The sequence below is a fragment of the Cheilinus undulatus genome, linkage group 20 (genome assembly GCF_018320785.1).
Source record: "Cheilinus undulatus linkage group 20, ASM1832078v1, whole genome shotgun sequence".
Classification (NCBI taxonomy): domain Eukaryota; kingdom Metazoa; phylum Chordata; class Actinopteri; order Labriformes; family Labridae; genus Cheilinus; species Cheilinus undulatus.
Genome location: NC_054884.1, coordinates 23,966,471 through 23,991,184, shown reverse-complemented (window position 1 = coordinate 23,991,184; position 24,714 = coordinate 23,966,471). Strand labels below are relative to the sequence as shown.

The 24,714-nt window shown below is 40.2% G+C and overlaps 2 protein-coding genes across 2 annotated transcripts in view; both read left to right on the top strand.

Moving 5' to 3' along the window:
- mta3 (metastasis associated 1 family, member 3) overlaps positions 1-3,338 on the top strand; it is a 43,488-nt gene extending 40,150 nt beyond the window's left edge. The window contains exons 12-14 of the mRNA XM_041815239.1: positions 108-226; positions 1,774-1,931; positions 2,867-3,338. Coding sequence (XP_041671173.1) covers positions 108-226; positions 1,774-1,931; positions 2,867-3,115 — 526 coding nt within the window. The 3' untranslated portion in view covers positions 3,116-3,338. The remainder of the gene's footprint in view (positions 1-107; positions 227-1,773; positions 1,932-2,866) is intronic.
- Positions 3,339-6,727: 3,389 nt separating this feature from the next.
- LOC121528087 (metastasis-associated protein MTA1-like) lies at positions 6,728-17,514 on the top strand. The gene is made up of 5 exons (XM_041815241.1): positions 6,728-6,819; positions 6,927-7,088; positions 7,499-7,530; positions 7,618-7,736; positions 17,143-17,514. The coding sequence occupies exons 1-5, from the start codon at positions 6,729-6,731 to the stop codon at positions 17,312-17,314; spliced, it is 576 nt and encodes a 191-aa protein (XP_041671175.1). The 5' UTR covers position 6,728; the 3' UTR covers positions 17,315-17,514.
- The last annotated feature ends 7,200 nt before the right edge of the window (positions 17,515-24,714 follow it).

Below are 24,714 nucleotides of genomic sequence, written 5' to 3'. Positions count from 1 at the left end.
GGTGCCAGATAATCATTGTTTGTTCTTAACTGTTATGTTCTTTTATTTTGAAAGCAGCTTCACTCATTCTGTGTCTTGACTCTCTTCTATTCGCTCCTTTCTGACAGTAACAAGCCCAACCCCAACCAGATCTCTATGACCAATGGCAAGATGGCTACAGTGAATGGAGCAGGCCCCGGGGCCTACCATGCAGCAGGCGGGGGCCGAGCTTGCGAGAGCTGCTACAGTGAGTTTCGTGTGCAAGTTTAAGCATTGCAAGTGTGAAATTAAATCACAAGGGCAGTGAGCCCGGGTCAGATAGAAGTAAAAGAAAACCCGATGCAGTCAGTCAGCCAAAGGATTCTTCTTCAATCTTGAGCTTTTCTGACTCTTGAAGAGATGCTTTCACTTCATTTTTCCTTCACTGCTGATTTATCCTGACAGCTGTGACTAATCTACTGATCAATACTTCTTTTTACTATTGATTCTGCTCCTTAAAGCTGTGCTACTACAGAAAACAAGCCGTGTAGTTTCTGTTGACCATTTTTTATGGTTCTGTTGCTTATTTGAAATAAAGTAATTTTCCATTGGAGTTTCACATTGTGATGCCTAAGTATTTGTTTTTTGTCCAAGTAACAGCCCAAAATCCCCAAATATTTTACCTTTTGGATTTGCTTCGTCATGTGGCAATTAATGGCAGTAACTAAAGCCTATATGAGCTGAGTTGAATCACAGGTGAAATAGGAAAAAACACCAACACTCTACGGTGCACGGTCACACTCTGAGAGTCTTTTTTTGCAAACTCCAAGTAGGCTCTCATGTGTTTTGCACTGAGGATGGCATCAGTAGCCACTCTGCTGTAATGTCCAGATCAGTGGAGGGCTGCGATGATCTTGGTCCCTCTGGATCTTTGTCCCATCTCCATGCAGGACTTCTGGAGCTCAGACAGAATGACCATCAGGTTCTTGCTCACCTCTCTTATCAAGGCACTTCTCCCCTGATAGTTCAGTTTTGCTGGGCGTCCAGCTCTTGGAAAAGTCCTGGTTGTGCCAATCTTGTTCCATTTGAGAATAATGAAGTCCACCGTGCTCTTGGGAACCTTCAGTGCCACAGATGTTTTTGTAGCTTTCCACAGATCTGTGTCTTGAAACAATCCAGTCTCTGAGCTCTGCAGGCAGTTCCTTTGACCTCATGACTTGTTTTTTGCTGTTATACACTGTCAGCTGTGAGGCCTTCTATAGAGAGGTGTGTGCCTTTCCAAATCATGTCCAGTTAAGAGGTACAAACATCTCAATAACAATCAAGAGGAATTAGGAAGCACTTGAGCTAAATTTCAAGTCTTTTTGTAAAGGGTCTGAACACTTAATGTAATGTCATGTATTGTTTTCACTTTGTCATTATGGGGTACTGAGTTTAGATTAATGAGAGAAAAATGAATTTAAACAACTATAGCATCAGGCTGCAACATAACAAATTAAAAAAATTGTAGGGGTTCTGAACACTTTCCAAATGCACTGTATATTTGCACATAGCTCTGCTCTATTTCCATATTTCCCCATATCCATCCTACCATTAATTCAGATCAGACCAGATAAAGCTTCCAGAGATGGTAGTTACTTAACGCACTGATTTCAGCTGTAAGCATACTCTTTGACTCAGTATAATTGAACACTGATAAAATCATTTATGGAGAGACTTGACGCAGTGTGAGAGAGATCGATATGCTGAGTGTCTTTAGACCAGTTTTCTCCGCTAATGCCTCTTACTCATTCATGCATTTTTGTGCATTAACAGCCATGCAGTCGGCCCAGTGGTACTCATGGGGGCCTCCAAACATGCAGTGCCGCCTGTGTGTCTCCTGCTGGATGTACTGGAAGAAGTACGGAGGCCTGAAGATGCCAAGCAGAGCAGAGGGTCCAGAGGAGAGGACTTCCCCGAGCCCAGCAAGCAATGTAAGTTCATTCACACAGAACACAGGCAATTCATTAATTCACTCTAATACTTCAAATTACGTTCCTAAAAAAGCCAGAAAATGCCAAGTGTTGCATTAAGACGGAAATGCCTACAATCAAAAATGTTATGTTGCTTGTACAAAGTGTAAAACCAATTCCAATTGCAGTGAATTTTATAAATTCACAGGTAAACTGCAGAATGAAGAGGATTTGTTGCTGTTCATAAAATCAGACGCCATAGCATCTGCCATTACTAGGAGCAGGAGTGGTTGACTAAAGCCTTGTTGACAGTGCCATGCCCTGATTTTTGCGCCCTTGTGACATTTCACCTTCATAATGAACATCCCAGAGGCGTATATAATATAAATTTGGTCTACCTTGTCTAAATAAGTCATTTCTTAACTCTGAACAATTGACTTTTTTGCTGAATTGAGTCACAATTGTGCTCTGTCATTAAGGTAAGTTAGCATTACCTAAAGTGCATAAGAGGCTGAGCATCTTGGTTTCCGTGTTAATAAGAATTGTTAGGTTATGCCTGTCTCCTTTAACATAATTGCCTTTCAAAACCGTCACAGTGAGCAGCATAAATGTGTTGGAGTAGGGTACTTTGGACTTTGAGCAAAGTTAAGAAAGTCAACAGAGACAGTTCTAACGTAACAGTGACATTTTCAGTGGCATAATGGTGTAGCTATCAGGCTAACCTGGCCTGTGAATAAGCAAACCGTTCTCTAGCAGTTCTTAAATTGAACCAACTTTGAGCTGGCTCCAACTCTAGCCAAGAACCTGTCCTGGAACTGGCTTGGTGGAAAACGGGTATGTGTGTACATGTGGAGTTTCCGCTTCACCATGCCTGCGCACATTCCTGATTTTTTTGTATCATCTGCAATCAGTATTTCTGTGTTCACTGGTCTTTCCTTCCCCTCCTTCTTCCTCAGGAGCCTCGCTCGCGAAGTCACGGTCCTCGCCAGTCCAACCACATGGTTCCAATGAGAAACAGCGGCAGCCCCAAGTCCTCCATGAAGACCAAGCAGGCCTTCCTGCTGCAGGCCACCCGCCTCACCAAGCTGGCCCGGCACATGTGCCGTGACATCATCAGGCTGCGCCGTGCCGCACGCCGGCCCTTTGTGCCCATTAACTGTGGGGCCATAAAGGCAGAGTGTAAGAGCTCTTTCAATTCCTCCTAACTGCTGCCACATGGACACACACACACGCAGACAAAATACAACACACACACTCATCACCCCTCCTCACACTGACTGCCCCACCATCAACCCCCATCTGCCCATGTCTGCCCCGCCCCCTCCTCCGTTTGTCTCTCTTTCTGTTTTTATTATTATTGTTATTATTATTTTGGTTTTTTGTATTCTCCCACCCCCTGTTTCCAATAAAGACTGCCTGTCCTCATAACTATGAGTTTTGATCATCTTTTCATTCGTGGTTTTTATTTTATTTTCCTTTTTTTATTTTGGTTCTTTGTCACAGTAAAGTGAAAGCCATCGTTGGTTATTACACAAAGATTTATTGGTAAAACACAGACATAATCACTCGATCTGCTCCCATCAGTAACAAAAATACAGATATAGAAATCATATTCCAGACTGAGCCGTATATTTGCTGAAGATAGACGTAGAGAGAATGTATTTTACTATGAGAAGCTCTATTTTGCACAGGTTTGCCCAATCTGTGCTGTCATGGCTGAACAAGCTGCCTCACATTTGAATGTTTGTTGTAAATACTCCGCTCGTATGTTTTTACCACATTTTTTTCCGTTTGCACTCATTTTTCTTCCTAAATAATGTTGATCATCTGTCCTTATGAGTGTTTTAGAGAAATTCTCTGTGCTTTTGGTTAATTCTGAGCTTTAGACTGATTAAACTTGAAAGAAGAGAGGCTTTAGGAAGGATTCGATTTGTTTTGTACAAAGAAAAACTAGCTGCTCTTGACTTATTTGCTGCTGGCTGCATCCTACTGTAGATCAGGCTTACGGAGTCACCAACTGAACCATGTCCTCTTGGCTGCTCCCTCACCTTCCCCTCCACTCAGCTGTTCTCGTGTTCATGCAATATTCATATGAATCCATCATGTGGCTTGTTCTATCTCATAAATCCTCCCGTGGACAGGATTTGCCATTCAGGGCCATTTCTTCCCCCTCCACTCTGCCTCCATTTTTCTAACTGTTGCAATACTCTCATCTCATCTTCTACCTCCTTTTGATTTTTTTTTTGCTCTTTTCTTTCATCTCTGTGTGAATGTGTGAGTAGACCTCCAATAAAGTCACACCTGAAAGCATCTCTTCTGAGTCCTTGTGCTTCATGTGTCCCGTGTTATCTGTCCATCAACTTCACTACACTCAAAAGAGGGACCATAAAGACAACCCCAACCCCCCACCACACCCAAGCATGGATTCAGACTCCAGTGCCTGCTGTCATAATATCTTCTTTTTTTTTAATGTGTGTTTATGATCCATTTTTTTGTTTGTGTGCACGTAAGCATGTACTTCTCTGAATGTGCATGTGGGAGAAATAACCCCTCAACACTAAAGGTCAAGTGCAAATTTAACACCTGAGAGTGATTTGCTTTGCATTCATTTAAAAAGTATGAAAAAATGCATTTTCACTATTTTCTATATTTTGAATTTTAAGCAGATACTACTCTACCATCAGAACTTATTTTGTACAAAATTCTACCAAACTGGGGACTCGGTTTTTACTTTATAATTTGCAGGGATGTTTAGGTATTTTTGGTCAGACAGCATCTAATGCCACATTTCCACTGTGAGAACTTTCCCCAAGAACTAGGTACTTCAGTAAGTACTCAAGTCCTCTTCTACTTACAAAGGCTTGTTTCCACTACAGGAACCAGGGCCTGAATTGGCAGGGAATTACTCCCCCCCCCCCCCCGTCTTAAAGGAACTTGAAAAATTCCTTGAAAAGCAAGAGTGAAGTTCTAGGTACCTTTCATAGGAACCCTCTAACGCTGTTCAAAAATAGCTTGACCGGATAACAGTTCTTTAAGTATTGCTTAAATCCTTTTGAAACTAACTCCTCTGACCAAAGGTTCCAGGTACTTTGAACAGAATCTTAAGTGGACAAGGGTATCCTTGCAATCCCTCAAACAGTAGCCCCTGGCCTACAAAACCCTGGTACTTTTGGTGGAAATTTACAAAAATGGCACTAGAGGGACCTTTTAATCCTTTACGGTAGCGCCTGGGACTACAACTTCTCAGTGCTTCTGTTTGAAACCCAGACCACAAAATGCCAGCCCCTTATCAAGTATCAGCTAGTACTAGAAAATTATGGTACTAAAAGGACAAAGTACTCTGGATGGAACTTTTAGTCCCATAAGTAGTTCCTGGAAAATAAAAGCACTGGGTACTCTTGACAGAAACTCTCTTGACATAAACCTGGGCAATAATGGGCAGGAGAAACCACTTTTAACTCCCTTAAAAATAAACCCTTTTTAGTACAACCCCCTGATACTTAAACTTTCTATCCCCTTGTCAAGTAGCACCTAGGACTAAAAGTTCTGGATACTTCTGGAACTAGTCTTCTCTGTGCTTCTGTTTGAAATCTAGGCCACAAAATACAAGAGGAATCCTTCACTCCATTTTAACATATCAGCTGGTACTTAAAAATTCTGTTACTAAAGGAACAACATACTGTGGACAAACCTTAAAGTTCCATATGGAGTTCCTGGTTCTAAAAGCACTAGCTGCTTTTGACCAAAACTTGGGCAGTTATGGGCAGGAGACACCCCTTTTACTCACTTAAAAACAAAACTTTTGGAGTTCAACCCCCTGATACTTACAATGAAAAACTTTTTATCCAATTGCAAAGTAACACCTTGGACTAAAAGTTCTTGGTATTCTGATTATAACCCAGACCATCAAAGGCCTGTAATCTCTTTTAAAGTAGCAACTGCTACAACAAAACAATACTTTTAATCATTTAAAGTAGAACAGTAGCCTGTGGTGCTGTAGTGAAAACATACTCAGAAATGGCCTGAAAGAACCCTTTGGTCCAATAAAAGGTAGACCCAGGTACTTAAAGTTCTGGACACTGCTGAATGAAACAGTCAGAACTGGAGGTACCCTTAAAAGATGCTCTTTGGACTGCAAACACTGGCACTCTGGTAGAAACACAGACGGCAAAAGCCCAAAGAAGCCTTTAAAACCCTTAAATGCAGACTTTGGGACCAAAAGTTCCTGTTTTTTTTTATAGAAATCCACAAAACTGGGGACTTGAGGAACTCTTAAATCACTTTGGAAGTGAGCCATAGTTTTAGAACAATAGAACAATAGTTTTAGTGGAAACATGACAATAGCAACGTGTTGGAACTTTCAACATCTTTAAACGTGTCCTTGGCATTAAGGAACCTCTAATTCATCAAGAGGTAGATCCTCAGATTAAAGGTTCTGGGTCCTTGAAAACCTGACTAACTAAGGACAGGAAGAATCCTTTTAAAGTGAACTCTGTTATCACAAAACTATTACTTTTGTGGGAAAAACATACAATGGTCTAGAGGAACCTTTATACATTCAGAGGTAGACCTTGGTTTAATAGTTCTGGGAACTTTAAAACAAAGTCTGTATAATAGCAGGTAGGATAATCTTTTTAGTCCTTAAATTCGCCTGGGACTACAAAACCCTGACAGTTTTGGTGGAACCAGTGGCCTTGAGGAACTCCTGAATTTGCAGAAAGATTGAAAGTTCAGGGTATTTTAGGTGGAAACGTACGTTTTGTGAACAGAGAAAGATATAACACTGCTTTGTAAAATATATGTGTGTTTGGTTTAGACATGTTAAGGGTGTCGGAAGGTCAGGGGACTCGCCTACCCAAAACCAGAGCGGCCCAAAGGAGCACTCTGACCAGTGTTCTGCAGTTTTTAGGTAAATCAACACATTCAAATCAGTCTGTGCATCAAATGTAGCCACAGTCAGACTCAGGTGGTCCGTAGGAGCCTCTTGATGCAGCTCCAGTGTGGTGTCTCTTCCAGAATCTCGTCCGGCGGCCCACGCTCCTCGCTCACACCGTACCCCGGGCCTGCAGACGCCTCCACCCAGACGCCTCCTTTCCTCTCTCCCACATGGCCCCCACGGCATGCTGGGAAAACGCAGTTACCATCACCACAGCAGGGCTGAGTCTGATAGGCGCTCAGGTAAACCTGCATATACACATAACTTTAAAGGGAACAAAATCAAAAGTTATTTAATGTTTTTCAATAATTCTGCTCTTGTTTAATCTAATCTTCCCTGGAAGCTGAAATTATTTTTATTGCATTGCATCAACCCCCTAGAAATTGGGCAATGTGTCCCATCTTACTTTTAGATAACACTTGTATTGCGAATGAAGCCTGGAGACCAAATAGTGTTGACATCCCATATTTTTTGGCATAGTTTTTCTTTAAAAAAATCAAATTAACCTGGAGTTGAAAACTAGTTCTTCCATTTCTTATCCAAACAATATTTTTGTGATTTAATGGTAAGTTCTCCCACCACTTGTCACTAGAAAAACCAACTGTATTAACATGAAAGAATGTCTCACGCACAATTACAAATCTGTTTGCAGAGAACCCAGGAACAACAGGTGGACCCCTCCTGGTAGGTGTATTATACTCATTTTTTTAACAATCTGGTTAATTCAATCATAGGTTTACAATGAAATCACAATCAATTCCCATTCTTTAGCATAACGGCCGTAACAGCAGCAGTGGAAACACCCGAGGAGGAGTCATGATCCGTAAGAGACGCCCTAACTGGATCGATGCCCCTGATGACAGCTTCTTCCTCGTCACCCGGGAGACCAGGTAAGCAAAGGTGACCCTTTCCTAACCTCTGAATGGCTGCCTGTGTGTGTGTGAAGTGAAGGCAAGTGTTGCCGGCAACAGCAGATGAGAGGAAGATAGTTGTTTTCATTTAGCGCTGACCTCAGACAGCTTGTCGTGCATACAGTACATAGATTCAGCTCAGTACATTTGTGCTTGAATTAGCACAGTCATTTAGACTAGAGTGACAGCTTTTAGAAACATGCCATTAAAATAGCATTAGGGGTGCAAAAATGTCTTGGTTTGAGATTTAAAAATAATGTGAAGAACCTTTCTCTTCTTCATCTAAACACAAAAACAGATCAGAAATGTAAAAGAACCAGTTTGACAGCCTGGGTTAAGATTGAATTTGATTTATCCTCAAAGAAAAAGCAAACAAAAAAAAGATCAAATTTCAACACTGTATATGCTCTCTGACCTCTGCAAACATCATTTCATCTATGTACACATGCTGCCCTTCCCCTCACTCACTGTGGCCCTCAAGTTCATTTCAAATATCAGGGAATTGTAAAAATGAGGAAAACAGTCTGCCATGTATAATAATATTTGATCACTGGTATTGTTAGTAAAATTAGTGGTATAATTGGTTTTAACCATCATGAAAATCTTTTGAATGCATTATCAAATGCGTATCAGTCAGGACAACTTAGTCAAGAACCACTCATGATTTGGGATTATAAATATTCTCTTTATCAGCAGTTATTAATTGCACTTTTTTCTGTTATCTAAATTTGGTGTGGCTGCTCTGGGATCAAGCACATGTTCCTGCCTTTCCTGTGCCTACAAGGAAAGCCTGAGGCAAGTGGAGAAGCAGCAAAAACCCCAGAGCAGAGCAGGCATAAATAAAAACAGATGATTAACCGATTAACCCAGAAGCAGAATAAAGGAGGAGCTGGGGTGGAGGAGGGTTGCAAAAAGTGGCTTGCAGAGGGCGCAGCAAATCATAGCCAGGCTAAAGTGGTTTAAATATGGCAGTATGAGTGTGATTAGCCAATAGCATGCCCAGAGAGAATCAGCTGGCCGTCAGCTGATGAGGGCTTGCATGAGATCAGCTGATCTCAATTACAAAGCAGCGCTTAATTCTGTGGCCTGCCTGAACTAACACTTTTTGCTTGATTTGTCTCAAAACTAGATATAATGCAAGTGAAAAATAAGAATGAACTTGTATGTTTATTGCACTATAAAACCAGTTTATACTTGCTTGAATTCGGGGTCAAGCTGATTAAACTGAGCAGTACTATTTGCATTTGCATGACTAAAGCTATGTATTTGTTAGTTTTGCTACATTAAACAAACCATGATTATTAGACTGAGGGCCAGATCTACTAAAGGTTTGCGTGTATAAAAACGTGTGCAAACTAATTGCAATCTCCTCAGAAAAAAACCACAATAGATCCACACAGCAAAACCCCCAAAAAACAAAAACTATGCGATCAACCGCTAATTAGTGGTATACCAGGTAAAAAAATACAAAAACAAAACGATTTCACCCAAATCCAGGAAGCATAATCCAACAGGAAAAACTCTTTTTCTTCTCCCCGACTCCCCGAGGGCTTCTTTGCTGTCGCTCATTTAAGTGTATGTTGGCTTCATCCATCAACTCCTCTAATTCTGTAAGGTTGAATTCCATTTTGCGTGTTCAGCTCTCATGCTGCAAACCATGAAACACGCAGAACTCTCATTTAAATAGGCGTGTCTCCAACATGTTTGCACCTCTTGTCATGTGCGTATTCACTCTTAGTAAATCACCCGCAAACCGCGGTCCAACCCCAACTGCAAAATTCTAGATTGCGCACGCAAATCAGTACACGCAAATTAGGATCTTAGTAGATCTGGCCCTGAGAGTATTCCACAGTTTGTAACAATTTGACCCTCTGCTAGTGAGAATAACAGTTATGTGGCCCTCTTAGTAACCAAAGTTGCCAGTCTCTGATCTATGTACAGTCATGTGCATCGTTTTTAGGGATGAAGAGTCCTAAGGATTACGGCAAGTTAGTTTTAGAGCATGAGCTTTAGCAAATATAGCTAAAGCTAACACAGCTACCTAGAGAACATACCCACGTAGCTTAAATAGTGGCTTTGTGAGCTTAGCTTTTGCATTAGCTACCTTATCTACATGAGCTACATAGCTACATTATCTACATAGCTTTTAGAGCTAATGGAGCTATATGAGCTATGTTTGCTGCATTTTAGCGTTTCATGGCAAACAAGCTTTTTTTTCTGAAAGCAGACTGTTTACTCAGCTTTATTAAACATCAGGTTTTTCAATTTTAACTTTTGGTATCCTAACTGTTACCTTGACCCTAACCCTAGACTGAATTTAGAAAGTTTTAGCGTGTATTGCCCTTCTGAAAGAGATGGCCTCTCAGATCAACAGTCAGTGGGAAAGGCCATCAGAGATGTACGGTCTGCAGCCAGACCTCTCCTGGCTGTTTCTGGGCCCTTGGGACAGCCACAGCACGACAATGGGTTCATGGCAACCCTCCTACCCGCCTGGACAGTACCTTAGGCCATGCTAACACACTACATCCACCCCTTACTGATCCCTGAAGTTGTGGACTTTGTTATTTTTTTCAATACATTATTTTCCCATGCACCTGGTAATATGCAAGGACATCCAGATCATGACTGGGTTGTGTCAATATTCGTTCATCATGCTTGCCATTAAGGCCTTACATCAGCTATTTTTTTGGCCAGAATATGCCTAAATGTTCTGCATAGTACTGAAAACACCTCAATTCATGAATTTTAGAATTTAATGTCCATGTATGCCTTGATGAATAAAGCCTGTTTTCCCTTCATCCCGACCCCCAACGGTATAAGTGGTATAGACAATGGATGGATGGATGAATGTTCTCCTCAGGATGAATAACACCCCTGTCATCCTTGCCTTTAAAAAGAGACATTTTTAATCACTAGGCCTTTATTCAATCAAAACCGAGACAGCTCTGTCAAACACTCCTGGTCTTTTTTCTTTACTCATTTTTAGATCTAATTTAATTCCACTTTTAAATAAACAACAAAAATTCATAAATACACATGCTTTCAAACACTTATTCGCATGTAATGAGTTACTGTTTGCGTGTCTGTATGTGAGAGAGAAAGATGTTCTTCCATTAAGCTCATGTCTAAATGAGCCATGGCACCCAGCCGTCACAGCCGCCCTCTGATCATTGGGGCTAAAATTAGAGCTGCTAACTGGTGTAGATGGACCCGCGAGGAGCCAGGCACCGCCGGGCCTCGAGTGGAAATATCATTACAACATTAACCATGGCTGCACCCGTATGGATCAGTCACTTACAACCACCATCAGCATAGCTGCGTTTGTGTGTTTAAATGCGACTGAATCACACTGAATACTGAACTCTGTTACTTAATACTGCCGGTCCTGGTGGAGAAATTTAATGATGTTCTGAACAAAAGACATTAATAGATTTGCTCTGAAAGGCTGCTAATGAGAGATGATACCAAGTTTCATTTTCTCCTCTTTATTGCACTTCTTTTCTCTCTCTCTCTCTCATCCTGATGAAGACGTGTCACAGAGCAGAGAGGAGTGGAAAATCAATTCTACTTGTTCAAGGAAGAAAGAGAGACAAATAGAGGCAGAATCAGAAAGAGATCGGAAATTGTATTTTTAATGTATGTTGCTGAGAGTGGCATCTACTGTCACAAACCGACAAGAAAACTGATCAAACTTTCAGAGTAGCACATTTAATACTGTCTGGGCCTAATTTTGTACTAATAGCAACCTATGGTAATTCGTCACCTTAAGGATTAAGATTATAGAGGTTATGCAGTTCCTTATATTCCTCAGTGTTCAACACACAGTATTTATATTCCAATAAAAATAACAAAAGATGACCTCTACTGCTTACTTTTTGTTTGAAATTGAGGCCCCCTTTAATAAAAACTGTGCTCCATGATTTGACTAAAAATTTTATCACCTTTTTTTGTATGACTGAGGAATTCATGCTATGAGGGAGAAAAGCGGTTAAAAGTGACCTTCCTGGTTTGTGCTGCAAGCTACTCAAAAGGCATTCAGATTATTATCTGGGCTTTGCCTTTATCGGGAAGGACAGCTAAAGAGAGACAGGAAACATGGGGAGAAATCAGAGACGACATGCACCAAACAAGGCATATGTGCAATTTACAGGCTAAAGGTCCCTTGGTAGTCAGCACCAGAATTACCAGTCAGTTAGGGTGTTTTCAGACAGACAAGGTTCTGGTTCTGGTTCTGGCACTGGTTCCATTCTGGAGACTCAGAACCTTGGTGCTTTCAGGCGAACTAGCCCGTGTTCACACCAGTTAAGCAGAACCAAAGTGGGGGGACATGATGGACATGTATTATCACGTCCTGCTCCACTTTTGCCCAAGTCTTTCATGCAGTCCCAGTATTCCTTCTTCAGTTTCTTGAGTAAATCAATGATTTGGTCTGGTGTTCAGGTGAACTCAGCCTTTGCCGTCTCTTCCAAGTTCGGCATATAACGTGCTCTTCCTTGTACTACTCTCCAGCTTCACCTGGAATTCTGTCAATGCCCAGATCACAACTAAACATTTTGTCTCCCCAGCAAACCACTTTTTCTTTTTTTTCTTCCCATCTTCATAACCTAGAATGTGATATGCCCACTGATGATATCATGGTTCCCAAGAAAGAACCAACTGTTTTTGGTTCCAGCTGAGAACCAACTTTTTTTTTTCTTTTTTTTTTTCCTGGTTTGAACGTGCTGGCCAGTTCAAATTTAGATTCAAGAGCCGGAACTGGCACGGAGCCCTGCCGGTCTGAAAGGCCTATTATTGAAATCCCCAACATTGTTTTTAATAATTTTGAGATGGTTCTGGCTGCAGACCGTACTCTGATGATTCACTGTTCATCTGAGACACTGTCTCTGTCAGATTAGGACCAGATGCTAAAACTTTCAAAATAAAATCAGATTATTCCATTAAAGGGGACATATTACATACACATAAAAAATGTGCCCCTGGCCTGTCCACAATCCCCTCAAGTACCAGAAAAATCCATTCCCTTCCACCCTCTCTTTCTCCACCTTTTAGAAAATGTGTGCTGAAACAAGCCATTCTCAATTTTTACCCCCATGGCCTCACGTGGGGAGTGAGCACCCGCCCCCAGATTTGGTTGGCCCTCCCCACTTGGTGGAAAGTTCCACCCTCCTCTACTGGTCTTCCTCTCAGCTTCCAGCTGAGATGCAGGCTGTGGTCTGGGAGATTGATGGTTCAGATCCCGGTCAGGTCCTAAACTTTGGATAAAAGTGTCTGTAACATTGTAACATCAGGAGTGCCACATTTATTTCCTGAGAGGGATGTGGTCAGGGGTGGAGTCAGACAGCTCATTAACATTTAAAGTCACAGACACAGAAACGGTTTGTTCTGAGAAGAGCTGAAACAGAGGGGTTTTAGATATGCCAGATTTCAGGGGGGTTGTGATGGCATGTCTGCCCTGATGTTGTTAAATTATGTTCACCTAGACTACCCAATATCCTGATAAAATCCATATGAATGGTTCATACCAAGGTCTTTTGCTAATAATACTTGTGGTTTGGGCGATTGTGTTGGGCTTTAAACGATAAAAACTATTTAGATTAATGTGTATTTTTGACAGAAATATGCCACTTTTTCCTTGTGGGTCCTTGGGGGGGCAGCTCTTTTTAGATATGTGAATGGGGGACTCAATAGAAAAAAGATTGGGAACCAATGCTTTAACTACTTCTAAAACAGGTTTATACACAATTTAATCCTAGGTTAGATCCTTTTTACTTTTAAATTTTGTTTAACCTGAAATGTTTGCAATGTGGTTATTTCATGGATATAACTGCTAGACTTTGTTTATGAATAAATTTTTTTTTTCTTTTTCAATCTAAAACTGGAAATATTTTATACCTGCAAATCATGGCACTTCCTTTCTGAAACAGATGGCGTCTCAGTTGAGTGAAAAGGGGAAAACTTTCTGGTGCTCAGCCTACAGTGGGGCTCATGGAAGTCACCCCTCTCCTTGAAATGGAATTAGTCTTTACTTGTAAAGCTGGTGTGGTATGCTGGCCCACTGAACTTAACTGTTGGGCCAGTAATTTTGGACTCTGTAGTACCATGCTAGGACTTTCAAAGTGTGGCTAGACAAAAAGGCTAGACACATGAAAGGCCACGACCCCCAGAGTGACCATCGGGTTCTTGGTCACCTCTCTTACTAAAGCCCTTCTCTTCAAATTGGAAATGTCTTAAGGTGCCCCATTTCATGGGGTCAGGGGGTGGGGGTACAGGATTATGTATTAAGCAACACAGCATGTATGCAGCATAGGATGCTCTAAGTAGCAGTTCAAGTTAATTTATGTAGCGTTCTTTGACTTAACATCCAGCGTTTCCACAGCAACAATATGACATGCCAAACCCATGTCAAGTCTACAATGGCAACAATATGCTATAGAGAGAGCAAGTTTTATATAGGAAAGAGAAGTGCATTAAGGTAGTGGACTAATGGTTTTCATTGGTTTCTGATAAAAGCAAGTGCAATTTGGTCCCAGGAAATTGCAGCATACATGTTATGACACATATGAAGTACTCTGATGTAAGTATAGGGTCAGATTCATACTCCCACTACTTAACAGAAAGAATTGGACATGAATAAAAGCACCAGAAATTAGGAAACAGAACAAGAGAAAGTGACAGAAATGTTAAGAGGCAGTGTGATATGTTTGAGTGTGGATTAGCATGTTTGCTCTGCACCTCACTACGGCAAGCTGAACAGACAAACAGCAGAGCTTTAGATAATGTGCAACCAGAGCCAAATCTGCTCAGCTCTGCTCCGGTTTACATTCTGCCTCAATAAGTGCGTCATGTGGAGTAATAATCTATATCAGGGCTTTTTGTGCTGTAGAGATAGGCGTGCGCCACTGAGTACTGTATTTGCTCGGTCACATAATGTTCACAGGGTCGTCATGAGAGACGATTTTATCACCAGTAGGGATCTAAAGAAAGACTGGAGTGCTTTTTTTCTCTTCACATTAAGAAAAAACATCAATGGCTGCTGAAAAAGAAAAAGGGAGCATGTCATGAAGGCTTGACTTTGCATTAAATCTCAGTGTTTTTCTGCACCGCCTTCAGGGAGCTGAGAACAATCAGCCATTCATTGTGGTTATGTTTTTTCGCATTCGTCTCTGAGTGAATTCCATTAGTGCCGTGTCCAACATTTGTGAGTGTGCCCCTCGGTCATTGGTTCACTGCCTTCGGTTGCTGCGGGCTGTTAAAGATACTTCCTGCCACAGAATAAAGCTCGCTGCAGTCTGAACCTCACCAACAAGCCCTTTTAAATGAGCCAGAGCATCGCCTCTACTCTGCCTCATCACTGAGATATGTTTAAGTGAATCTACTGTGGGAATGTTGAGCTCTGCTTTTCTCCTAAATGAAGAAACTAATATGGTTCTTTGTAATTGCAGTTTGCAGGAAAGATCCCCAGCTACTTTCCCATAAACAGTACTTTCTTCTTTAAATGGCTTTCTTACCTGTACATTCTGAATGCTTCATTTACTAGAAGCACAACACAACAGTTTTCTTAATAGAAAGTAAAAGCACAATCAAAAGTTGGAGTTTAAGTTTGACCATATCTTTACAATAAAAAAGTGATTCACAAGTAAATCAGACAAAAAAACCCATCTCATAAAGCCAAAAACCCAAAGCTATAGCTTCACCTCCTCTTACTGCAGGCTGCTGCCACACTGCAGCATGCACACTTAATGAGAGGAGCCCATAGGTGGCTGCAGTAATGAGATGTGTGTTGTGGCAGTGAGGGCATCAAGCCTGTGTTCAGCTATGTGTAAATAATTTATTATGACAAACACTCCCTAAAGGCTATAGCTGCTGTAACTTCCTAAAACCTGAAGAGGACATTGTGAAGCTTCAAATTAATGTCCAGCTGTGTTGTTTAAGTGTCAGACACATTTAATCTTGTATTATGAAGCTTGAAGCTTTAATTAACAGCTTGAGTCTCGTCAGTGAAACATGCACTTTTCATGCAAAGAGTCAGCTTTAATAGGATCATTAGTTTTTGCCTTCCTGTTGAGAGAGAAATTACAAATTTAATGTCTCATCCTTATGCCTCTGGCCGATGTAATGTTACTGCAACCAGTCTGCTAACTTAGCCAAGACTGCCCACAAGGGGAGAAAAAGGGGAAAGCTTACTGGGGTCCTGTCTCATGGGAGGGGCAATGGAGAATAAGAAAACTGCTTGGACCGTGTATAGCAGTGTTACTCAACCCTGTGCAACCAAAGAGCCAAATTGTTGAAAAATGCCTTTGTAAGAGCCACAATCTAAATGGTGAAAAGTGGCAAAAATGGGTTCAAGTGGCAATAAATGTAAGTGAAAGGTGACAAAAATGGTCAAAAGGCACCAAAAAAAGTGGAAAAGAATTGTGAAAAGGGGCAAAATAGGTATACAATAGACAAAACTTGGTGAAAAGTGGCAAAAATGTGTTCAAAATCACAAAAAAATTGAGTTTCAGGTGATCAAAAAGTGGTAAAAATGAGTAAAAAGTGACTAAAAAGTGACTAAAATGTGCAAAAAAGCTGTAAAAAGGTGGGAACATTGGGGAAAGTGGCACTTAATGGCAAAAGGCAGCTGATGGGCAATGGACAAAAAGTGGCCAAAAAAAGGGGGGGAAATTGCAAAAAAATAAAAAATAAATAAAAGCTTGATAAAAGTGGCTAAAACTGATGAAAAAGGGGAAAAACCGGGAAAAATGGGCAAAAATGGGCAAAAGTGGCTAAAAGATGTGGTAAAAATGGGCTGAAAGCAGCAGAAATGGATAAGAAGTGGCAAATATATGTAAAAAGGGGCAATAAATTCCAGATTAGGGCAATGAAAATATACAGATAAAAAATAAGGTTGACATTTAAAGCCAACTGTATAAGTGTGGGGAAACAAACAGATTAATTTGACTTGCAATGGATAATTTCTGAAGTCAAAGTTTCCATTTTTACAGTTTTCTGGGAGATTAATATTTCAAATTAAGACATACAAGAGTATACAGTGCCTATAAATAGTATTCACCCCCCAGTCATTGACCATGACTTACAAATAAGTCACGGTCAACATATGTGGCCTTTAACAGAAAAAAGAGCAAAAAAAAAAAAAAAAAAAACTCTTTGCAAGAAGGAGACTAGTGAGACAGGCCATAAGACAATAATAATGTTGAATAAGTAATGCTCATTTTTTACTGTTTTCTGAAAGTTTAAACTTTAAACTAGTTAAAAATTTGTATCTAGCCATTACTAATGAGTTAAGTAACCTGGGGACTCCCCTAGTATTGTCTTTGTTTCAATGTACTGTATGTTCTTCTGCACTTATGTCCTGTCTCATCCCCCCAACCCCATCCCCCTGCAGGAGGGCCAGACGGTTGCTGTCCCGCTCCCAGCTGAGGCACGCCTGCCGGCAGCCCTGCGAGCAAATCACCCTGCGCAGGGTCTCCCAGGGCCCACCTCAGGGGCTCGTCCTTGCTCCTCCACACCCTCACCCCAGCTTGAGGATGCGAGGCCCCATCGTCATCCACGACTGAACACTGGACACTCCAAAAAACCCCAACCCTGCTTCATATACACTAACAGATTCTTCACCTCCTTTGCGTTTGATCCTTCAATACTGTTACCATGACGACACTATCCGTCTGATCGGAAATGGAGGGATGTGATGAGCCGTGATGCAATAGATACACCTGCACTTGCCTGCAAGTGCTACCTGTCCTTCATCCCATGGGAATGTTTTTTGTGTGTACATAAAGTTTTTGAGTGCATGTGAGTGTGTGTCAGAGAGTGTGTATATATGTGTGTGCGTGGGTGTGAGAATGTCTGTGTAATAACGCCAACAACAAATGGGTTGTGAGCTTTTTGTTTTCATGGATGGACATAATGATGGAACTTTATGTGACCTTTGTGTTGATGGTGAATTGTTGTGAAGTTTTATTGGTTTGTATAAAGTTGTTTTGGGAAGGGGGGCGGGGGTGGTCTTGGGCGGATGGGGAACAATCAAAAGCTGTGTATATAGAGTTGACATAGCAGCTGGATGACACCTAATGGCTTGTAAGCAACTCTTTAAGTATTTGTTGACACATACCCTTTTTTAATGCAGAAGAGGCAATATTTGAAAGAGACACTGAAGTTGGCAAAGGGGTCACTAGTGTTATGATCATTTCTTATATTGCTCTGCCTCCCCTGGTTGTGATTGGCTGCGAAAGTCAAGAGGGAACTTAAAGAGGGAGTATTATACTTTTCTGGTTTTTAAAACATAAATATAAAGTCACAATGTTGGGTGTCCATACTCCACGTATGCAAATTTTCAAACCGCAAGATAAACATATGCTGCAGCAATCTTGAAATTAGCGTGTAAACTGATGAAAACGGTTCATTGAAAATCTCTCTGAGATTCTCCCGATTTCGATGGAGCGAACTGATGAGGTCATCGCAATAGGATCTCCTGACTGGTTCGTCCATACTGCCGACAAAGCGGAACAGACCGCCCCCACAAGGCCTTTTAGCCATTTAGCCGTTTAGCAACACAGTAATTAAACACTTCACAAACAGATACGTCCTGCTCTATCCTTTGCTGCTGCTGGTTTTCTTCCCCCCTCTTTCCAAACTATCAGGGTCAGACTCCGGGTCTAACACATACAGATGTATATCAAAATTCGCCATATTTTACTCAGTCGGACTGGTTTTCAACTAGTAGCATAACAACATCAGCCACATTGGAAGGGGCGGGCACAAAACATTGAGTCCCATTGATATCTATAATAACGGCCGGCAGCGCAGACGAGACATCTAGCCTTTGTTATAGATATCTATGTTGAGTCCGGCCGCTGGCCAGCCACCTGAAAATCGGCCAATCAGAGGAAAGCAGGTCCGTGGAGTGGGGGGTGTTAAATAGACAGCAGCGAAAACGGAGTGTTTCAGGCGGAGGTTAAAATAAGGGTTTTTCAGGACGCCAGTGTGAGAAACAGGAGTTTTTTGAGCTGTAAACCATGTGAAGCTACTGCGTGGGTATCAGAGAGATGGTGTAAAGCCTTGAAAAAAGGCATAATACCCCTACTTTAAATCCTAATAACCAGCTTTTCTTGTCCCAAAACCTTAAAAAGTTGTGTTCTTGCCTAAACCTAACCATGTATATTAGCAATATGAAACTGTGTAATTATGAATATGTTGAAGCAGAAAATATTCTGTTTTGAAAATGTTCACTTGAAGTGTACAAAGGGCATTTTCCACAACAGTCTGACTGCCGGCCATTGCTCTCAGACGCCTCCTCGTGCAGACCACTACTGTGAGTTGCCGCCTCCATCAGGAAGGGGAAAAAAACCTTAAAGTTTTCAAAATAAAATAACATTAGGGTTAAGACGAGGGTCAGGATACTTGCAAAACCTGATCACAAAACATTGAATAAAGCAAACTTAAATTCTGCTTACAGAAAAAAAACTTTCCTTCATGAAAACGTTTATCACGGCTAACGTTGTTAATGCTAAAATCATGAAGCTATTTAAGCTTTTAAGTAATGTAGCTTAAGACTTTATACACAGTACAGTTTTGCCAATCTTATAAACCCATATTATATTAAAGTAAAATAGCAATGTAGCTGAAGCTAACAAAGCTACGTTGGCTACATTACCTTATGCTACAAATTCTTAAGCTAATGTAGCCATGTTAGCTACATAGCTAATGGAGATAACGTAAGTTTACCTATATTTGCTAAAGCTAATGTTGCTACATTAATTTATATAGTAACATTAAATATCCAACTAGCATAGCTATGTCAACTTTAGCTTAAGCAAATGAAAGTAAACAAGCCTATGTTTGTGTATCTACTTCTAAAATGGGTCTATACATATTTTAATCCTGGATTAGACCTCTAACATTTTTTTCTGTTCTATATATTTATTTGTTGTTTAGTCTTTGATGTTTTAAATGTGGATGTTTTATGAACGCAATGGCCAGAATTTGTTTATGAATAAAGGTGAATGAAAATAACCTTCTAAAACAGGAAATTCGGGAAACGACAAATTACGTCAATCCTGTCCTAACAGAGGTGACATTTTACAGTAGTGGTCTACAAGGGGGATAGCATAGGAGCTAGCTTGATTTGGAAAACTAATCTGTTATGCTAAATGTACTTATTTAAAATACAAACTCCTTCAATGTCTTTGGAGAAACTGAACACCAAACAAAATATTATTCAGGTGGCAACTCACATAGCTCCAGCTTTTCCATTTAGTTCCCTTCAATTAGGCTATACATTGACTATGAAAATGTTTACTAATGTGATATCAAGCTAACACTAGGATTAGATTATCAGATTTACATACAATTTGATTTTTACCTCCAGCAGTCTCCCCCTGCTGGCCATAACAAAAAACCCCTATGTTTAAAGCCTGTCTTCTTTGGTTTCACCTGCCAGGTTCCGAGGCTATGTCCACTCTTTATATACAGTCTATGAGGTGGATTTGGATGGGTTGGTCCTTTCCGGGGGAAGTTCTTTAACTATTGAAGAAAAGGCAAATGTCCAATGCTGACGTTAAAAAGAAAATGCACTACTATATGAAGACTGAACCAGCTGCCTTTTTAAAAGAAATGGCTGCTTTAAATGATGTTTTATCTGCAGTTTTTCATGATGTCTATAAAGTTCAAATCGTTAAGCTGGAGCTGGTGTTGAGAAATTATGACCCAGAGACATTATTTCACAAACTTTATCCAAGAAGCTGCAAGCTTGAAAACAGAACAAGACACAGAAATAGAGCCAGCTTACATTAAACAGCATACGCCTCCCTCATGAACCAGTGTATAATATATTGTATATCTCATTACAGCACTGTAAATCTACTCATCCTATTTCTATGGCTGACTGTACCTAACTAGCCCTAACATGGGTACTACAGCACTTCCTTTGCAGCAGTAAAAGGGCATGGATCAGTCATATTATCCTCCAGGCCAGGATGTTACAGCAACATTTTGAGGCAAAAAGATGAGCATCTCCACTAAGGTGTTTGTCAAACATGTTTTCTTGATCTACTTTTCACACGGCTGCATCAGACATCATACAAATAGTTTGAAGCTCAAATATAATATTTATGTGTTCTTTTTTTATATGTTGGATGAGTGAAGTAAGCTAACTGATTGGCTACTGTCAGACAACAGCTAAGCTAACTGCTAACAAACATTTAGCTAGTTGGCACTTAGCTAAGCGGTAATTAGCCTACTGCTTCTTCACAGGTGTAAGCTAACTTAAAAGCTAAGCCATTACATACTGGGCACTCTAATTCTAATAGTACTTTTTACCACTCTAATAGTATCTTTACCAAAGAGGTGGCTGATTGCTGGCCTAGCTTACATGCTGTATTAATAGCGGAGCCAGCATTCCTACACTTCTTAGCTAACAATACCAACAGGAAAGTAGACAAATCATGCCCAAGCTGTTGTTTAGACAATAGCTAACATTTTATAAAATATGTTGTTTCTAGCAAACATTAACCTACTGTCACTTAGAAATTCATACCTTTATTGTCAAACAGTACAAAACTGTAAAGTGGCAATGTAAGCATTGAACCACTTCCTAGCTAATGTTAATGCTAAAAATTACCTTTAGCTTGGAAGGTTTTAAATTCTTATTTAGCTATTAAATTCTAACTTAACAGCTAAGTCAGTGTATCCCAAAATTAATACTATTGTACGAAATACTAAATATTTTGAGTGCAGAAGTGCACAAAAAGCATTCACATTGTTAAGTTTACTCAAAAGCAATGTACCACTGGCACACTAAACACTTTTCAGGAATTGAGTGTGGGAACGATGGAAACTTTGCACCCTCAATGAATGCTATATTGGTGAGGTAGTGGATACTTTAGCCGCTGTTAGCATGCTGTTGGCGAGCTAATATTAGCATTCACTAGCTAGCTAATATGTTATTAGAAATGGCTGCACATTTCAATAATATGAAGGGCATTTACGGCAGGATAGGTTTATCTTCCTTAAAAGAATAATGTTAATTTTGAATACATTTTACATGAATTTAATGGAGAGTTAAAGTAGGCATCAATTTTTGATCATAATTGCCTAAAATCTGCTTACAACTTGCTGTTAAAAAAGAAGTAGAAGAAGAAAGCAGAGGTGGTTAATCCATTTACCGTGATTAAGTGCTCTGTACTGTATCTAAGTGTACTGTAATACAGTATACTAACAGAACTATGTGATTTGGGACATGCTAAGTAGGCTATATTACTACTTTGATGCTAATATTAGGCTGTCTTAAGCTAGGAAGTGGTTAAATGCTTGCTGTCTTCTAACTGGAGCAAATGGTTTAGCAAACATTTTGTGTCTTGTCAACAATGCTGTCAGAAGGAATTAACACATTTCTTTTGAAATTGTACAACAGTATGAAATGACAATATTAGCATTCACCCACTTCTCAGCTGACATTGCTGTTAGTTAAAAGAGTGGTTGCATGTTGATTGTCTTTTTGCAGAGGCTAAATATTTTGATTTGAGCTAACAATACCATTAACCAAGGATTAACACCTTTCATTTTGAATTACAACACAATGAAATGGTGATGTTAGCGTTCAGGAACATCCTAGCTAACTCTGAATCATGGAGCAAATGAATGCTAATGTTCGCTGTTGTTTGATGGCAGCTAATGTTAATTAGCTATGTTTTATAACTTAAGATTTGGTCCCTCTGATTTATAATTTATGACTTTCAGTTGTTTTGATTGGAGGACAGGCAAATAACAGATTTCTTTCTCTTTTTCTTTACCTTTATGACCTGGAACACATCAGTATGATACTAAAGAGCATTTGAGCTTTCAAACAGAGAGTGATGTCAGAAAAGATGGCTGCTATGCCAAGCAGTCAGGTTTATCCAGTTTTCAAACCTTTTTTTTTGTCCCCTCCCTGCTGTGTGCAAAAAGGGTGTTGCCTCAAAAAGCTGCAGGTAATCCATCTGGCTTTCGGGTGTGTTTAATTATGAGTTTTAAAAACTGGCATCGCCGCCGCATGTCTTTGAGGTGAGAGCCTCCTCTGACCGATGGGGGTCACATGATCTCTTCTCTTTCATTCAGAATGTTTATGTTAGTGTTTACTGTATGTCATGTGTTGAATTATGAATATGCTGAGAACAATAAAAAAAACAACACAACGCTGTATTATGGTGTCCTGTCTCTGTGAGTCATTACTTGGTGTTATATTCTGACAGCCTGGCCTGTCTCCCAGCCACCTACTCTGTCTCTCTGTCTCTTTTTGTTTGTTCTTTGGTGAGGGGAGGGTGTGTGTGTGTAATAAATGGGGCTAATACACACTGTGTGAGCGCATGTTGTACTATACCCCCACAAAATATGGCAATTTGACACAGTGAAGAGGAATGAGGAGCGCTCACAAAACATAAATCATGTTCTTGGGAGTCTGCCTAAGGTACTTTACTGTTTGTGTGTATGTCTGAGCAAAAAAAGCTCTTGTTTCTTTGTTTGAGGTTTTTTTTTTCCTTTTTGTTGCTTACCCTCTTGTGTCAGCTTAGATAAATGCTAGAACTGCTGGATGCTTTTATGTCCATCATTTTTTCTTTACAGCCTTTGCTTCACTGAAGGTGAAAATTTAAAAATGAAGGGGAAGGACAAACAATGTTTAAATCGAACCTGACATCTTGTAATTGGATTTGCCTTTTATCTCTACTCATGGGTAACTGCATGGAGAATCAGTTGATTTACAACATTATAAAGCCAATTGTGTCATAGACATAACAAATACTAAAATCTTTATTGCAGCATCCACAAAGCAAAAGTGTGTGGAAGCCCTAAGCAGGCATTCATTCATATATATATACATATTATTTCACTCTATTTTGCTTTAACTGTCAAGATATCAATTATTGCCTATGGATAATAAAGCTGGGCTTCCCTTGATAATATGTTCTGTGTACTGAAAACATATTGCTTGTTTTTGCAGATAACAGAGTTAAAATATGCATGCATTTCCTCCCAGGGTTTCACTAATGATGAAAAGTAATTCAAGTAATACGAATTCAGTTTAATTCAATTCCATTCAATGCAAACTTTATTACGGACTAGAGGTTTGAATTTAAAAAAAGGTGGATAGACAGCCAAATATGTATCTTTTCGAAGACACAATAAAAGTCCATAATTTAAGGTATATATTTTGCAGCATTCATTTTACCTTCTGCTTTTATGAGCCATCAAGGGCTGGCTGCTGAGAAGCATCCCCACAGAATGATGCTTCCACCACTGTGCTTCACAGTGGGGATGTTTATGGTGATGTGCAGTATATCATGCCCGCCAAACATAGCTTCTAGTCTGATGGCCAAAAGGCAGCATTTTTGGACCAAAGAACATTCTTCCATTGATCACTGAGTCTCCTACATACCTTTTGGCAAACTCTAGTAGAGATTTAACACAAGTTTTCTTCCAAAAAAAAAAACAAAACAAAACTGTTTTTTGAAGAACCCAGCCAACAGTTGTTGTGTACAGTCTTTCCCATCTCAACTGCTGAAGCTTGGTGTCTTGTGTCCTCTCTCACTAGTCTTCTTTTTGCAGTGAGTGAGGATGGCCTGATCTAGGCAGATTTACACATGTGCCATATTCTTTTCATTTCTTGATGATGGATTGAAATGAACTCCAGGGATGTTAAGTGCCTTGGAGATGTTTTTGTATCCATCCTGACTTATACTTTTCAGTAACCTTTTCTCTGAGTTGGTTAGAGTGTTCTTTTGTCTACATGGTGTAATGGTAGCCAGGAATACTGATGAAACAGTGACTGGACCTCCCAGACACAGGTGTCTTTATGCAACAATCACTTGAGACATGTTCACTGCAGGTTATCCCCATTTCACTATCTGTGAGACTACTAGCACTAATTAGCTGGACCTCTGTTGAACTAGGTCAGTCACTTTAAAGGGGGTGAATATTTATACAA

Excerpts from the sequence above, each read along its gene's own strand:
- LOC121528087 (XM_041815241.1), top strand. The coding sequence starts at position 6,729 with ATGTTAAGGGTGTCGGAAGGTCAGGGGACTCGCCTACCCAAAACCAGA. Across the intron at positions 7,531-7,617 it reads CAACAGGTGGACCCCTCCTG|CATAACGGCCGTAACAGCAG; the intron begins GTAGGTGTATTA and ends CCCATTCTTTAG. Across the intron at positions 7,737-17,142 it reads CTCGTCACCCGGGAGACCAG|GAGGGCCAGACGGTTGCTGT; the intron begins GTAAGCAAAGGT and ends ATCCCCCTGCAG.